This window comes from Colius striatus, chromosome 1 (genome assembly GCF_028858725.1).
Source record: "Colius striatus isolate bColStr4 chromosome 1, bColStr4.1.hap1, whole genome shotgun sequence".
Classification (NCBI taxonomy): Eukaryota; Metazoa; Chordata; class Aves; order Coliiformes; family Coliidae; genus Colius; species Colius striatus.
The window spans coordinates 155,251,799-155,268,997 of record NC_084759.1 but is presented as its reverse complement, the minus strand read 5'-3'; the positions used below and the strand labels follow the sequence as shown (position 1 = coordinate 155,268,997).

Below are 17,199 nucleotides of genomic sequence, written 5' to 3'. Positions count from 1 at the left end.
TTAAAACCATTCAGACGCTACTAGTTAAAAGTGTGGACAGAACCAAATTCAGGTTTTGTATTTGACAACAGAATTCAGAAAGTCTGTGTTATTTTTCCGGATTGTATGGATCAGTGTCCCTGCACAGGAGGTCTGTAGCTGTGCCATTATTGACCTAAAAAAAAAAATCATGATCATTTGCATGAAAAGGAAGATATGAATTAGGTTCACTCCCAATCCTCTTCTCCAGACTAAACAGCCCCAGTTCCCACAGCCTTTCCTCATATGAGAAGTACTCCAGTCCCCTGATCATCTTGGTGGCCCTGTGCTGGGCTCTCTCCAGCAGTTCCCTGTCCCTCTTGAGCTGGGGAGCCCAGAACTGGACACAGGACTCCAGATGAGGCGTCACCAGGGCAGAGTGGAGGTGGAGAAGAACCTCCCTTGACCTGCTGGCCACACTCTTCTTGATGCTTCCCAAGATGCCATTGGCCTTCTTGGCCACAAGGGCACATTGCTGGCTCATGGTTAGTTTATTGTCAACCAGGGCTCCTGTGGACCTACTTCTGCAGGGGGGTTGTACTAGATGATCTCTACAGGTCCCTTCCAGCCCCTACCATTCTATTATTCTAGCTCTCAGCACTATTACTGGCACCAGCACTTCTGTTATTCATCTTCAGGTGGCCATCAGTAACAGAGTTGCCATATTTTCATTCAAATTTCCACAGTGTGTCACGCTTTTGTTGAGGTATCCCACATATGACAATTTTAAGGGGCAATTTTATCAGTCACAGCCTATATGAGGAAGTGAAAACAAGAACATAGCTTACCACAGTGATCCAGCTCAATAAGTACTTTCAATAACTGAATGCCAGAGAATTGCCAATTCAATAATTTATGATAGTCTCAACAGATACATTGATTTTTAAAAAGGACTTCTGAATTTACAAAATAAATATACCATAGAAGCAGGTTTGATGGTATTTCCTGCTCAGCTCAGAGACAAGCACTTTACTTTCCACTAAGAAAAATCAAAGTTAGTGAGATTCTTTTGCAGATCAAAAATTTCTGTAGTAGCTTATATTGTTTCTGGTTTGAAAATGTTCTGAGTAAACCTTTATCTTTCTCTTAGGTACATAGGAATAAACTGGCAGGAAATTTTATTTGTGCAATGGACACGTTTTGTAAGGTTCAAAACTTTTGCAGTAGAAGTAAGCTATAACATTTCCTTATGGCTTTCGCCATAAGGGATGCCAGTGTATCTGGTAAACCACACTTTGCAATACAATTGCTTCAAGTTGTGCTGAAACATTCTCATTCCAAAGCAGATGGCTGCAAATTCCCACTTACTAAAGAGCAACGGTACGCAGTTTGGAGTAGAAAGTGAGGAACTTCCACATTTAGTGAGTCTGCAGGAAATAATGCAGTACTCATATGCAAAACACACATGAAATGAAGGCAACCATTTATCCCAACTTAAATTTTACTAGCTTTGCAAAAATGACACTTCTACTGTTACTATATTTCATTCAACATTCATGCAAAATGATAGCTCAGTTCCAGGACATCAACCTCTCCTTTTTTTTTTTCCTGATACGTTTTATCTGTTAGAAAGTAAGCTTCTGTTAAATTTTTAGACTTTATGCCTGTGAAATACTACAGTAACTTTTTCTGCCTCTTTGAGCAGGATATTGCTGAAAATCCTGCAAGTTCTATTCCTCTTACAAACTCTCCTTCAAAAGCTCACAGGCACAGCATGGTATTATAGGGAGCTGCACATTTGCTTGCAGTTATCCTCTCACTGCAGTGTCACACACGGGTGCCATTAGGACTTATGTTTTGGGAATATTAATGATTCTTGCTCTTCTGCCCATCTCTTGCACTTACCACATTAGCAAGCTGTCCTGTAAATCTTAGTTACCTTCCAGGGAAATGAATCTGCTAAGTAGCTATGTATGCAAATAATCTTCAGCACATCCACAGTCCCATGTTATTAATATTTACACATTTTTATATGCACATACACTGTTAGGCCTGTAATTACTGAAAGTAAGTTGAGTGGTGTAAAAAAAACACAACAAGAGTCGTGAGAGGAACAGTCATGGCTAAAGTGCAAAGCCCAGGGTTTCTCTTTTCATATAGAAAGACCATCTTACGCAGAAGGAGGTGTTGGGAGGTTGTATTTCTTGTCCTCAGTACCCGTCAACCAGTAGGTAATCTCTGTTCCTTTGCCCTAAATATGTATAAAAAATAATAGAAAGCACCATTTCAGGATTAGAATGCAATTTCCTGTAGTTAATTTATTTAAATAGTGCTGTATTGCCAATTTGCCAATTTGCCTTTGCCTGTTTCCAGTAACTTATGCTCACAGCAAAGGTTTACAAATCAGATGTGAGAAGAATGAGGCAGATGCAGCTGCACACTCTCTCTCCTGTTCCATGACCTGAAACACACGCCATGGGAGAGGTAAGGTGAGCTGTGCTGCCTCCCATCAGCTCCCAAGTACAGATATCTGTCAAGTGGAATAGATTGAAATAAATGGATTGGTAAGTCGGCTAACAGGGCATAAGCACTGTTACATAGATTCAGCTTCCCTTTCATCAGATGAATCCACTCCACATTTTTCCATTACAAATGTTGTTTAATTTGTTCTCCACACCTTTATGTTGCTTTAATTTATGACTTAGGGAGCTCTTCATTGCCTGCATTGTCTTTATAGAAGTATTTTGAACCACTAGAGACTGGGATATCAATTGATCTGTAACTCTTGTTCCCCAGCTGTTAATGAAGTTGCAGGGTACTCTCAACTATATGCTTTTGTAATGTCCCTCTTCGCTGTGTTTGTGCATGTGCGTGGTAAAGGTTACCTTCAGGTATGTTTCTCCTCTCACTTCGTACTGGAATTGGCAGTCTGTTCTCTTCAGGATATTAATAGTAGAACCATTTACATGAATCCTTAAAGCTAAGAAATGAAAAGACAACGAAAGGTCAGCCTGGAAGTGTACCACATAATCGTATTATGTATATGTGAAAACTGGAGCTAGAGCATAAGCTCCTCCAATTACTATCAAAATAGTTTCTTAGAGTCAAATTAAATGAGAATCAGTTGCATCTCTGCATGAAAAAAATCTGATTCCACTACATAGCATTGCAGCTAGGAAAGAATAGCTGATACAGCCATTGATCTGAAATACGAGTGACCTTGATATCTGTAGTGTTTAGATGCCAAAAGGGAAAAGAGTAATTAAGAGTGACTTATATAGATAACAGTCATATGGATACATTGGGCAGAAGGAAGACAAACTGTCTATTGGTACAGGTCCCTCATGGTGAAATTGAAGACATAATTGCTTCAGCTTAAAATACACACTCAGTATATTTACACAACAAAGCTGTCACACAATTCTAGGTTAAGCTAAAATCTGCAACTCATAGAGTAAAATTAAATTCCAGACACATAAGTATGATATCTTCCAGAGGAACTCAGCCAGCGATCCAGCCTACGTACTGCCTGTTACCAGCACTGAAGCATGAACAAGGAACAAGTTCTTTGTTCCCAGCAGGACAGTGAAATAATTGGGGATCAAAACAAATAAGCCTTCTTCATCTTTAAAACTTCTGCAAGCTGATAATAAATTCTCAGCTGAAAACATACACTTTGGTCACAAACTAATCAATAGCTTTTGGTCCTGCTACACTGACAGCTAAAATTCAATCCTTACGCAAGCCCGTGGATTCCATCCGTGAAGCAGTGTTCACCGTATCTCCAAACAAACAGTAACGAGGCATTTTTATTCCAACCACACCAGCTGCACATGGACCTAGAAAGTAGATGCAGACAATGAGAAACAGTGGATCAAGAGATTGGGTTGTTTGGAAGAGCTATCTGCAGTATCCTCTTCGATAAATTAAAACATTCATTCCCACATAGGCTTGACAGAACTTTTGCCTCCATTTTTTGGTTAGACAAGTATAGCTGGGCATGGCTGATCTCTGCTTTGATCAGGGAGGAGCTATCTGCGTAGGATTATTTGATATGACTGACTTAATAATACAAGGAACAATGGCAGTTGCTCTTCTTAGCTGCTGACTTAAGCTATGAATGAATGTGTGGGCTATTTCACTACAGGGGAGCAAGCCAGTGGCTTATTTACTTCTGTTGCTCTTCCTGCATGCACGCTGTTTTCAACATGATTCTTCATAAGGAGGGCTAATTGCATATGATGTACCACCAGAACTTCTATGGGTGTCTATTCTGCTCAAAAACAAGGCATCAACATTGTTGTTGTTGATCTCGGATTACTGTGTACCAGAGTGAATTCCAATGCGAATCCAAACAGGCAGACCAGGCAGATGTCTCAGTTCAAAAGATCCCATGAAGCTAAGGATGTCCAGAGCCATCATCGAGATGTCTACTGCATGTCGGTTGCCGTTCCTGTTTGGTAGACCACTCACCACCATGTAAGCATCACCAATGGTCTCTACCTGTGGAAACAAAATTGGAACTCACTACCTGCAGACATCGCAAATTACACATTCAGTTAAAAGCAGAAAGGTTTTATCTGATCCTCTTTTGTTCATGGTTAAACATTTCTTCCCTGAACAGCAGGACTGATTAGTTTAAGGTAACTAACACCTTTTTTGCTATATAAGTATTTATAGCCATATCCAGCATTCCAGTTAAAGAATCTGTGAACACCTAGTATAGAAAATTTTGTACACAGGCACACTGAAAGTATATAAAAACTAGCTAATCTCAACCTGGTTTGCTCTCTTTTGTCTGCTTAGAAGGCAGATTCCCACATCCACCACATCATTCACTTTGATTTTTGTGTCCCCTGGTTAACTGAGCAAAAATGTGGAGCTAATCACCTTGTAAACATCATGATGGTCAAGAATGTGGTCGAAGTTCTTGTAGATATCATTCAGCATATCTACCACCTCCATAGGGGTGCTGTATTTGCAGAGTGTGGTGAAGCCAACAATGTCACTGAAGTAGATAGTGACTTCTTCAAATAGCTCTGGCTCTACCAGGCCAGTCTCCTTCAAAGACTTTACTACTGGCCTATCGAAACAGAGAAGGCAGGAAGACAGATGAGTACTATGCAATATTAAAGGTATTTTTTCATGCAATCCAACCACATAATTGCTTTCTGTGTAGAAAACATCAAATAGCTTCCTGAAAACTGCCACTGTTATCACATTTTGATGCCCATAATGCCTTTCAGCCAGGCACCTCAACCTACTAATGGTAGTTAATACACTACAACCTTATAAAATCCAAGAGTGTTAACAGCCATGAGGAAACTGAGGCACAGGCAACTGAGCTTCTTGGCTAAGGATAGATACAGAGCTATCGAATTAAATTTTAAAATGAAATACTGAATTTTTACATGAAGACCTACATTCTACCCACACAGTAAGTAAGAATAGACAGATTTTTCTGTTACTCCAGCACAGAAGTAATTTCATCCTAATAATTACATCACCTCACCCTGATTTCAAATGAGATATCATAGTCTGATAATTTTATGGAACAAAAATTCAATACCATGACAGTCAATATCAATTCAGAGAGGCTTTCATTTTCTTGCATTTCTAAATCCAGGAAAATAGCAGTTCCTAGTAGAGATATTAGAAGAGGATAGCTAAGAGAGACCCAAAAAATTACAGATGTTGCAAAATGCCGTGTTCCACCTACAGTGAGACAACAATAGAGTGTTTTGAACAACAAAGAGTGGAAGGAAACATGGATTCCATGTAAAACGGTCTACACAGACAGATAATATCAAATTTTCCCCAAAACTGGATTGAATAGACACTATTTTGGTTTTTAAGATGTCATAAAATCAATACCCTAACAACTTAAATAATCTTGAAAGTAGTAATGTCCTATCAGAATAGTTTTACTGTTCTAAATGTATGCAATACCAAAATTACTGGCATTACTGATATTATAATATTAATAATACTTGTCTTATACCATACTCTGAAGCATCCATCTAGCCCAGACTGACCCAGTTTGGCCCAGCCCACCTCAGCCACTCTGTTGCATTGCTAAACCCCAACCTGAAGTTGGACTGCACTCCTCCTCTCCAGGTTGAGACACTCCTACCTAGCAAGGCAGTGGAGCAGAACAGATCTGTGATGTGTGATAACTGTTGATCTATCTATTCCCAGGAAGGCAGTGAAAAAGAGGTTTGTGCTAGAAAGGGGGATTCTGTGTATGAGGAGAGGTTGAAGAAGGTAACAGATCACATATTGGAAATGAAATTCCACCACACAGTGGGCAGCTGTCAGGGACAGCTTGTTCTTTCCTCCCTAGCAAGGCCAGGTTCAAGGGGAAAGAAACAGAAGACTGATATTAATCTTAGCCCTTTCCCTCCAAGAATCAGGAGATATATGCAAATAAAATGCCAGTGAAAATCCTTGTAGTCAGTTACCTTGGAAGTAACATGAAATTAAGTCTGTCTGCTCTGTCTCTCTCTGCTTTGTATAACTCTGTCCGTTCCTCCACAAGGTGCTCCAGGTTCCGGGAATACATCTGTAGACGCCGGATCAGGGTATCCATGTAGCTTTCATTGGTCTGGCCATGGCAGTTACTGCAAGTAAGAGAAATACACAGAAGCCAACAAGAAAGGTTGATGGAAGAAAATTGTTGAGAGAGGCAAAAAACAGAGCAACCAGTATTTGACTTCGTATAGTTAGAAAGTGCCTCAAGTGCGTCATTCTTTGTCTTGCATGGAGGGCTTACGTATAGGAATTGAAAGGGTGTGATCCACACTTGTCACTTGGAGCTACTAATTCTTAAAGCACCCTTAAATCACTTAGCCCTGCTAATATTGTCAACTCTAAGTTACCTTGCGTAATCCATGAACATTCATTTGTAAAAAGTAATTGACAATCTCGAATCCTGAAAGGAAGCTAAAGACCATAGATAGAAAATCGCATACAATGTTTAGATGGTGACTTTGGCCAGGATTAAGACAATTTGTGGCTGCCTGTGTAGAAGACAGAACAATTCAATGGAACAATTAGCAGCCCTTGGGTTAGTTTTGCTCACAAAATCCTGCAGAATTAGTTTATTAATTCATGGAAGCAGAACTATGGTAACATAAGCCGCTCATAACCCTTGTTTGTCTGGGCAGCCTCCACAACTTTATACCAAGAAAACCCTGCAATTAATAATTCTGGTGAGTTACAGCGCAACACTTCTAGTCAGCTTAATTTGGGATCATCCAGACTCATTTATAGCACAACCCAGCTCATCCAAACTTTCTAATCATCCTCCAGACGTATAAGTGCGTTCATTTCCTTAAACTGAGACATGAGTCACTTTTCAACACTTGACTAGAGTCAGGGGGTGAATTGCTTGAACACTTTAAATCTCTAATTACCCAGCTTGCTACTTTCACAATGTACCAATTTGAGGTATGGTAATCATCTGAGTGACCCTCACTCAGCTAATATATGCATAGATGCTCATGCACACACGTACATATATTTATGCACATGCTCACCCACTTTTTTGCCAAAGATTAAAAGAGGATCTAAGTGAAGATACTCAGTTTTTCCATGATCAAGTCATAATCATATCATCTTACACATCTAAAAATATGAGCTTTCCAACACTTAAGAGTTTGGAGCACCTTAAAAAATGCAGCCCCTGTTGCTTACCTGAATATTTTAGCCAGCGTACTCTCGATCTTCTTAAAGTCAGGCCTTTTCTCTGGATCTTCCTCCCAACAGCACTTGACTAGTGTATATACCTTCAGAAAAACATTTAAGGAAAGTCAACCTGAGCAATGACTATAGAAGGATGATGGTGCTAAACAGCACTAGTTCATCAGGAAATTTCCAGTTACTCTTGACTGGCAACATTTTAAAATGTGTGACTAACTGTTTTGAATCTATGGTTAGGAAATTCATCGCCATCATCTTAAACTTAACTCTGTGGCAACTATGACATGATCTTAAGTTGCATTTGCAATGCATAAATGAAGGACAAGTAAATGGATCCAGTCTTGCAGCTGGTGCCAGATGCAGTTATTGACATGTAGGTAAATGCTCTGGTAATTACATTTCCAATATCCCGACTCTGCAATTTTTCTGAAACTAGTGATTAAGCCAAAAAGAGCAGCGTTCACTGCTGAATGTGTAGATGTCTACAATAGAGACATTTTCACATGAGCAAGAAGCCTCAGGAGCTATATAATCAGTGGAGAGGGTTATTTTTGAGGAGATTGATTTTAGATCAGAAGAGTGGCACCATATCATAGGATCATAGAATCATAGATTCATAGAATCATAGATTCTATCCTATGATATATAAGTGCACATTTCTTTCCAGTGAAATAATTTTCATGAGCTGTGTTTCATTTCACTAGTAACAACTATAGAATACTATTTTTTCCCATGAGGTTAGGGCATTTGGCATAAAAGTTGCACAGCTTTAATCATCCCATGATCATGAGCTCTAGTTTGGCCAGTCAGGTCTTCCACTCTTCACCCAGAAAATAGCTTAGTTAATTATTAGCTTACTTCCATCTGTTTTTCTCCCACTGTTTCCAAGGACAGGTCTGGTCGAAAAGGCTTCACTCCTCTGCCACTCTTCACTCTGTAAAGTTTCTCTAACACAGAAAAAAGATACAAATTTTTAAACAAAAATACATAAGAAAGACATTCTTTGCTCATAGCATCCTGTGACGTTACAAGTTATTGTGCAAGCAGAAGCCTTGAAGACAGTTCTCTCATTTTTATATGGATTCCAACTTTAAATATATGGCACCAGATCAAAACAGGCTGGCTCGAAGGCCCCTGAAAGCAAAATGAATGGGAATGTACATGAGTATTTATTGGTCACGGTAGACATAGTTATGGCATCTTCCCAAATGAACGTTGGGCATTATTAGTGTGCCTCTCAGCATGAAGTATAGTTATAGTAAAAAACAATGTGCAAAGACCATTGCAACTTGATCAAAAGTGTGGAGACATACAAGTCTAATGAGAGCAGTTCAAATCACCCTGCAGATGCTCAGCTTCCTTAAAAGTAGGCTATTAATATATATGGCTTAAAAACATTGCATTTGTTAGCTTGTTTGTACTCCTATTCATTAAATCTGTCCTATGAAAGTTATTTGAATTCTGAACACATCAGAATGCAGGCTACTTTTGCACAACTCGATTTAAGCACAGTAAGTGAGAGCTAAAGCAAAAATCTCTCTTTGTCCTTCTCACCCAGAACTCAAGAGTTCCAGAGGAAGGGAGTTAAAAAAGAAAAGCAAATTTTACCTCTGTGGGAGAGAAAGAAAAACAGAAAGAGATCCATGAAGAAGCATGAAACACATTTACTAATAATATCTAAAGGTATTTGGAAGACCATTTGATTGAAGGAAGTATATGATTACATGAGAAAGGTTTGCAGTCATGATTGTTTGTGTATGTCTAGAGCAACTAGAGATGCCTAAGCAGGCTCAGTGTGTATGACCTCCCTAAAAAGATACAGTAGTTTCCAGCTTCGTGGTGCAGAAATTACTGACTACAGAAGGAGCAGGACACTTGAGTCTCCCAAATGTTGGAGAAACTAAGTCTTCTGTGGGCTAAAATACAGAAGAATCTGTGTCACATAAATAAGGGGAACATACTGAATTTCCATGCTGCACACACACCTGAGAGCAGAAGTAACAGCAACTGTTAGTAACACCACAGTTAGCTGGTGTCAGAAAGCAGTGGAACAAGGAGGCAGTTTGAACTGAGCCTTGGTACGTGACAAGTTTTTAGTCTTGAACAGTGAATAAGGTGTTTCTGCAGAAGAGTAGAACAACCACTTGGCCTAACAGCTGTCTCACGGAGAAGTCAGTGAAGAGAACTGTGACCTAGTTACTTCTATGCATTAAAATTCCAGTTCTGTATGCCTGTTGTCTTTGTGGGTCTTCTCTCATTAGTAGCAATATTATTGTATGTTAAGTTGATTGATATGTGTTTGCATGTTGAGAAAATTCGTTTACTGAGTAGTGAGTACCTAGAAGTTGAGTTTAATTTTCCTGAGTTGGTGGATGGAGTCTAGATATAGGGTTTTTTAAACTCTTACGATACAAACACGGTCCTTGGTGCTGCCAATGAAGTCCTAGAGAAGCAGTTCTATCAATTATCTTTAAATATCAGTATCATGTCTTCTAACTTGCAGAGATTAACTTCTGACAGCTTAGCCACTGAAAGATCTTTTGCAAGAGATTTAAAAAATAAATGGATCTAATACGCAACAGGGACATTTCTTTGCCTGTCACCATAGACTCTAATTTGGTATTCTTTTCCCTCTTTTAGATATTTGTAAATTAACAGTCACTCCAAGTTTGAGCTACTTTCTTTTAGGTTATGCCATAAATCAAATTCAAAGGTGTTTGAGTATGATCTGCCCTTTTGGTGCCTTATCTTGGCTAATGAACGAATGCAGACATTTAAATGAGGAGTCACTTCAACAATATATACTAACACTCATTCCTTTCTGTTATATGAAATTTGTTGAACTGCTAAAACTAGGTTGAACCTATTTACTCAATTTGCATTAATCAAGGATAATACCAGAAGCCATTAGATCAGTAATATTAATCTTACACATCTACTAATGTTTTTAAGAAAAAAAGGGAGAAAACATTCTCTTTAGTAAATGGAAAACTTAAAAATTCAGCTGAAGTTCACAAAGCAGATTTTTTTTTAAGTTATGCTGAATCCAGACTTAACAAACAGTCTGTAGGCTCAGTAAGTCTATTGCAGACTCATTAAACATACTAATACGCGTTATCATCTCCAGCAACACCAAAAGGTGCTAAGAAATGCTTTCAGTTGGATTGATGAACCTAATGCTATCTGAAAGGGATAGTCTTTCTAAAATGACAAAATGCAGTGTTAAGAAACCGGTCAAAGTTAAAACAAGGAACCAGAATGTGACTGTGACAACCAGGTCGAAACAGAAGAGTGAGGATGCCACCACATTGCAGAAGAGCCCAGAAGCACTGTGTCTGAGGCTTACTTAATCACAGAATCTTGAGGGTTGAAAGAGACCTCAAAAGATCATCTAGTCCAACCCCTCCTTCCAGAGCAGAACCATCTAGAGTAGGTCACACAGGAACTCATCTTAATTACCATGAGCATAACACAAAAGGACTGTAATGTCTCAACAAATAGTTAAAACAGTGTAGTTTGCTATGGATTTGCTTTGTGAGTAGAAATGTGCAAGGAAAGTCATTGCTCTTTCATTTCTCCATCTATTTTGGTGATATTTGTAAAGTTCTTGCATTCATGAGGACTGTGCATGCCTCTTCCCACCAAAAAGGAAAAGAAAGACTTTTATTGTCTCTACATTAAGCATGGAGTCCTGAAGAGTTTGCTTGAAGGGGAAAAGGCATTTCTCATCTTTTTTAGGTTTACATTGATATTAAAGAGTTGGTGATGTGAAATATTAAGGTAGATTTGCAGTAATGTAGGATAATAAATGTGTCCCAGAAGTTATTTTCAAATATAACTCAGGAAAAGGGCTATTAGATTGTCCAGCTGCTGCTCTAGATGTTGTAACAAACATGAGGCGGATCTATCAGAATGACTCAGAGATAAAGGCAATGTCTAAACTTGTTGTTGGCAACTGTCACTAGGAATATCCCAAACCTACGTATGTTTTTATGTCAATTATGTTATACAATGATGCTTGGATTCTTGGAACTGGGATTAGCTGGGCTTTTAGCCCCTCAAAAACACTGTTACAAAAAGGGGTTTAATGGATGCATTACAGGAAGATACACTTTTTTCTGACAGAAGTTAAACGACTAAAGCTAATTTTGACAAGCTTGAATGAAATCTGAATTGCCAGTTTTTAAAACGCCAACTGTTCTGGTGTCCTGCTGAGCTTTTTGCTGTTCTGTGCTGACATTGCTGATTTACAGTGCCCAATATGAGTGAATGGTAGGTTATGCACAACTCATAATAGAAAAACCTTGGTGGCCTTTAAATGTTACAGTAAAGCTGAACAGCATTGTATAGTGTTAACTTCTATAATGCTGTGGACAAGGTGAGGAGGAAGGAGAAAGGGCAGGAAAACTCAATGCAAACTTTATTTACAGAAAGAAAAAGGACACTTCCCTCCACAGTGAGATCCTTCAAACAGACCATTCATCACACAGTGAAAGAAACAGCAGTTCAAGCGTCTGTCAGAGACAGTACCTTTCACAAAATGTGGAGAATGAGACAGTTACAACTGCACCATCCCAGAAGGCTGCAACAGAGGAGAAATCTGTGGATTTACCTTTGTTATCCTGGCAATGTCCAGTGTAGAAGGTCTCCCTGCGAAGGATGATTTCTTGGGCAATGATACCGTAGCTATACACGTCACCTTTCTGAGATACGTCAGCACGACGGAGATGCTCAGGAGCTGTCCACAGGTCTGAAGATCCAGATGGCAACAGAGGATAAGGTAAAGCAGGAAGGAAGTAATGGGAAAAGGGTGATGCTTCTCAGAACATCCATTGGTTATAGCCCTATTTCCCTTTACTCTTCCCCTATCATATCCAGACTTCACTGATACTGTTTATTTCCTCCTTGAGCATTTTTCTTGAAAAGCTGACATCAATACAGGTTAGAGAAACCTCTGATGTGGTAGTTTTCAGTTGTCTGGGATTTGCTGACCCTACTGTTTCCCACTCTAGATGCAAATCCTCACATCTCCAGAAAAGTTATGGTTCTTGGCAAGGAGTGGGGTCCTTTTCTTAGGTACCTTTCATGGGCTTCTTAGAAACAGCCTATGCATCTGTACAGAGTACTCTATATACCAGTGCTATAAAACAAAAAGAAAATATGTTTTTTTTAAAAGCTGAGCTATAGGTTATTGAACTAGAGGCATGGAGTTTGTTATACAAGATGTCAGATGAGAAGACTGCAATATTTCCCAGCAGCCTTGATATCATTAATCTATTGAAATAATTGTAAACTGCTTTTGAGCCTGACGTAAAATTACTTGTTCATAACCACTTTGTTTCTACAGAAATTATTAAACTGTACTTCTAGTCAACAAGCACTATCGTACCTCAAAAACAGAATGCTGACTTGATATGACAGTTTTTCTGACACACTAGTTATGTATCACAACAGTGACCTGAACACAGTGACCCTGAAGACAGTGTTATGGTATCGGGCTGCAACATCCAGCCACAATGAATCTGTAGATCTCTTGTGAAACAGCAATTTTTCTTCAAGGAAAGAAGTCTAGTAACCAGAGACTATGAGGATGGGTATGAGCAATGAAAGAAGAGAAATAAAATGTAATAATACGATAACATTAAATATGAAATTTGTAAAACAAAAAATTACTAAGTCATTTCCATTCAGTGCACTTTTCTAACATTTTTTTTGTCTTCATTGCTACTCTTGAGCATGTTTGTGTCTGAATGTAAAAATTTTCTCTCAATCCAGTTGCAACCACAGCTTCTTCTCAGATTATACACTGCAGTTATGGAACAGTACTGTGTTTATTGTACCCCAAGCTCTACTGTACAGCTAGAGATGACATAATTTCAGATAGTTTAATCTTTTCACTCAAGATCAAGAGGGAAAAGATAAGTAGAAAGGAGCACTCTGTTGTACAGAAATGTCCTATGGATATGAGATTAATGGGAAGTGGAAAGAAAAGCTGTTAAATCATTTCAATATGATGGAACGCATATTTCTAGATTCTTACCTAAGGAGTGAAAAACATTAAGGTTATCATTGCATATCATTACAGATTTTTTTAAGGATGATCAGAGCCACAAGTATTACTGTTTAAATTAAATCACAGAGCACTGTGGTAACACGTGTGTCTGATCAATGACAAGATCATACACTGCTTAACTTCTTTTTTATTTCAAACAAGTTCAGCATTACTGCTGAAGACAGTTGTTTGTTTGGAGGCCTTGGCTGCTGAAAAGGTTTCTTGTACCTCAGCCACATGTGAAATCTCTGTTTTGTAAACTGTAAGTTGAAAATTCATCTTTCTTTCTCATCTGCACTGCCTAATTTTTTTCTCTACCTGCTAATAATTCTTTTAGATTGTGTTATTTAAGACAGTGTTTTCAGATATTATTTGCATGATTGTGGCTACATGAAACAAAATCATATTGTGTTATTTGTACATTGTACAAGATTTAATTAGGCCTCACTGAACTATGAATACAAGAAAATTCCATTGGATTGCAAACCATGAAGAGTCCAGTTGGGTACTGTTTTTACCTTTCCTTGGAGGCAGAATTGAATTACAGCCAAAATCAGTGATCTTCACTACCATGCGACTGTCTACTACACAGTTTGTGGATTTAAGTCGACCGTGGACTTCGGTTTTGCTTGAGTGAAGGTAAGACATCCCCTGTATTTTGTAAGAAAAGAGAAGAAAGCAGGACTACATGTGACATATTCAGATATTACCAGACTCCAAAAGAATGTGGAGTATTAATGTAATATCTGCCCAAGTAATTAAAAAGCCTTCATCACATTTCCTTGTCATGGAGGGAAACAAATAATATTTTACAGAGGAGACTTTCCAAGATGACAGGAACAGTCAATGTTAAGAAAACCAAAAAAAAAAGATATCATTAGAAAGATTATGTCATGGAAGACCATCCTTCCTCCTTGCTAACAGAAATCTGACATAGTATCTTGGGGTTTGATAACATTAGAACACAATTAAGCCATTAAAAAATGTATTTCCTCTCACAAAAGTCTGGATTTCACTTGCAATATATGGGTTTTTTGGGTAAATTTAGTATAAACTTGTTGGAATGTCTCACACAAGAAAGTTCTTCCAACTACATATTTATCCAATGGACACCATAGATGTGAGAAGAATTGCTCTTTATGTCTGTATTGTCTTTGATGACTACGATACACCACAGACTTTGTCAAGAAACATTGCAGCAAGATCCTCTTCTGCTAGGCAGAGGACTAAAGAGGAGATGATGCAGAGAATGTTAGATGATGCACTAAGGCAGGGAGTCAGATTAAACAGTCATAAAGATCTCTTCTGAGCTGACTGATTACGTTTTTCTCTGTACTAGTCAATAAACATCAGCTATCCATGAGCTAAACTCAGAAGTGGGCACCATGAGGACCAGCCCATGCAGTTTCATATAGATATTTCCTGAGATTCAGACTCCTGACTCACAACACACGCAGGTATACAAAGGTGTGTAGTTCACCCCTTTTTATTCATCACTTCTGAATTTATCTCATTTAGTCTGAGACACTCAAATACAGTGTAATACACATGAGAAGGAGCCAGTACTGAGGCAGAGCAGGAAAACAACATTAGTAAGTGGGTGTAAACTGAAGAAGGGAGCAGCTATGCTAATTTGCACTCTCTTGCTATTATTTATTCTATTTCATCTCTCTCTTCTAAACCACTACTAGCTCGTACCTACTTGTAGCCTACCACTCATTGTTTTTCTTCCTATAGTGCTCTTTCCTGTAGCTCAGTTTATGAAGCACAGTGTATATTCTCTCAAAGTTGGAACAGGTACGTCATATCTGTTTAGTTTCTTCTCTGAATGGTCTTCCACTTAGACTCCAGCGTGTATAGCACATCCTGTTGTATGATAACTGGTAGATAGACTTTAACCAGGGTTACATAGCTCATGTGGGCATGGATACACTATATGAGATGCTGGATTTTCTCCCTTAACTGGAAAAGGATCAGCAAATACTACAAGAGATCACTGAGACATAGATTGAGTTTTTGGGCCCAGTAGATCTATGTCTGAGACACAAATAGCCTGCAAGAGATGCAATTCCTGGAGAATGCTGTTGGACTGGTTATCCTGGACCTATCCAGATCATGACAAAATTTACAGAGACTTTGTGCAGATCCAAAGAACACATTTCTTGATGAGGTAGCTTTTATCATGCAGCCCTGATGACACTATCCAGGATGTTTTGCCTGCATTTGGTCCTATTTCCTCCAGCTGTGCCTTCTTCCAGAACCTGCTTTCATCAGCCAGGAAATACATTCATTGCTACAGCAGAATTCCTAATCAGTTTCAGCATCAAACAGCAAGCAAAGGTAATTTTTATTTCCTTATACCAGGGCTTCCTGTTAACAATTTCTGGAGGCAGAAGTCTAACAGATATGCCCGATAAAAATTTCCTTTCTCCTTCCAATTATCCTGTGCATCTATCTGAAAATACAGAACCTGCTAAGAACTCGTGATGTGATTTTCAAAATTTATAACGACTTTCATTGCAGTACTCCTAAATCCTTGAGGCATTCTTGCACCCTCTGCTCTGAAGCTCTAAAGCTTGAGTTCTGACTGAGAAGCCTTCTCCTGATACAATTCAATAATATTACAATCCCTTGCACAATATCCTGCAGCAGCCCCTTATTTAATAAATAGTGTTGTAACGATAGTGTATGCACTAACTGCAAGGCTTGATTACTGCCATTCCTTCTTAGCAGAGCTTTCATCATAGCTCTTTGGTCACATGTAGCCAAATCCATGTAGCTACAGGTGGTGCCATCAGACCTAGATACAGCAAAGATAGCAAAAAAAATAAAGTAAATGGAGAAGATCTAGGGCTTCCCCTTTCCCTACTTCACCTCATCTAGTGGACTAGGAGCTGGTTTAGCCACTACTTGGCTAGCTGTACCAGGAACAGAAATTATTCAATCTCTGCTCAGAAACGCTGATTCAGCAGCTTCTGTGCCAGATGAAGAGTAGGCCAAGTATGAGGACTGTTTGTGCAATGGTAAAAAGCAGGTTGTGCGGAGAGCAAGAGCACAACAAAAGGAAGACAAAGGAACTGCAGGTGCTGGTCATAGGGATTTTAACAGGCTGGAGGGCTGGGATTGGGCTTTAAAAGGGCAGATACTGAGATAAAAATAACTGGAGTTGTAGGGTCATGAAGTGATTTACAAAAAGAAATAAGCCATTCAAGTAAAAATAGGGTGCCTGGAGGTTGGGAAGTTACAATATGGGAAAATCAACACAAGATTGTCATAGAAATGTCTAGGTCCCAGAGGCTTCACCACAGGATCAGGTCAAGGAATAGGAGAGACTGGCTGGTCATCCAAATGACAGTAAGTTTCCTGATACTCCTAGGTACACGTAAGTTTTCAGGAAGACTTTGTGAACCATCTCTGCTAACATGGCTAACGATGCTCCACATCAGTCATTCCACAGAAGGATTGTGATGAGCTACCCATTCTCAGGT

General features: G+C 38.9%; 1 protein-coding gene across 1 annotated transcript in view; it reads right to left on the bottom strand.

The window, feature by feature from the left end:
- The window catches only part of GUCY2C (guanylate cyclase 2C), a 44,434-nt gene that overhangs the window by 275 nt on the left and 26,960 nt on the right, over window positions 1-17,199 (bottom strand). Inside the window, exons 17-26 of the mRNA XM_010202461.2 lie at window positions 14,230-14,362; window positions 12,272-12,409; window positions 8,518-8,606; window positions 7,654-7,745; window positions 6,420-6,578; window positions 4,849-5,041; window positions 4,287-4,461; window positions 3,699-3,797; window positions 2,844-2,938; window positions 2,133-2,209 (exon numbers count right to left, since the gene is read on the bottom strand). Coding sequence (XP_010200763.1) covers window positions 2,133-2,209; window positions 2,844-2,938; window positions 3,699-3,797; window positions 4,287-4,461; window positions 4,849-5,041; window positions 6,420-6,578; window positions 7,654-7,745; window positions 8,518-8,606; window positions 12,272-12,409; window positions 14,230-14,362 — 1,250 coding nt within the window. The remainder of the gene's footprint in view (window positions 1-2,132; window positions 2,210-2,843; window positions 2,939-3,698; window positions 3,798-4,286; window positions 4,462-4,848; window positions 5,042-6,419; window positions 6,579-7,653; window positions 7,746-8,517; window positions 8,607-12,271; window positions 12,410-14,229; window positions 14,363-17,199) is intronic.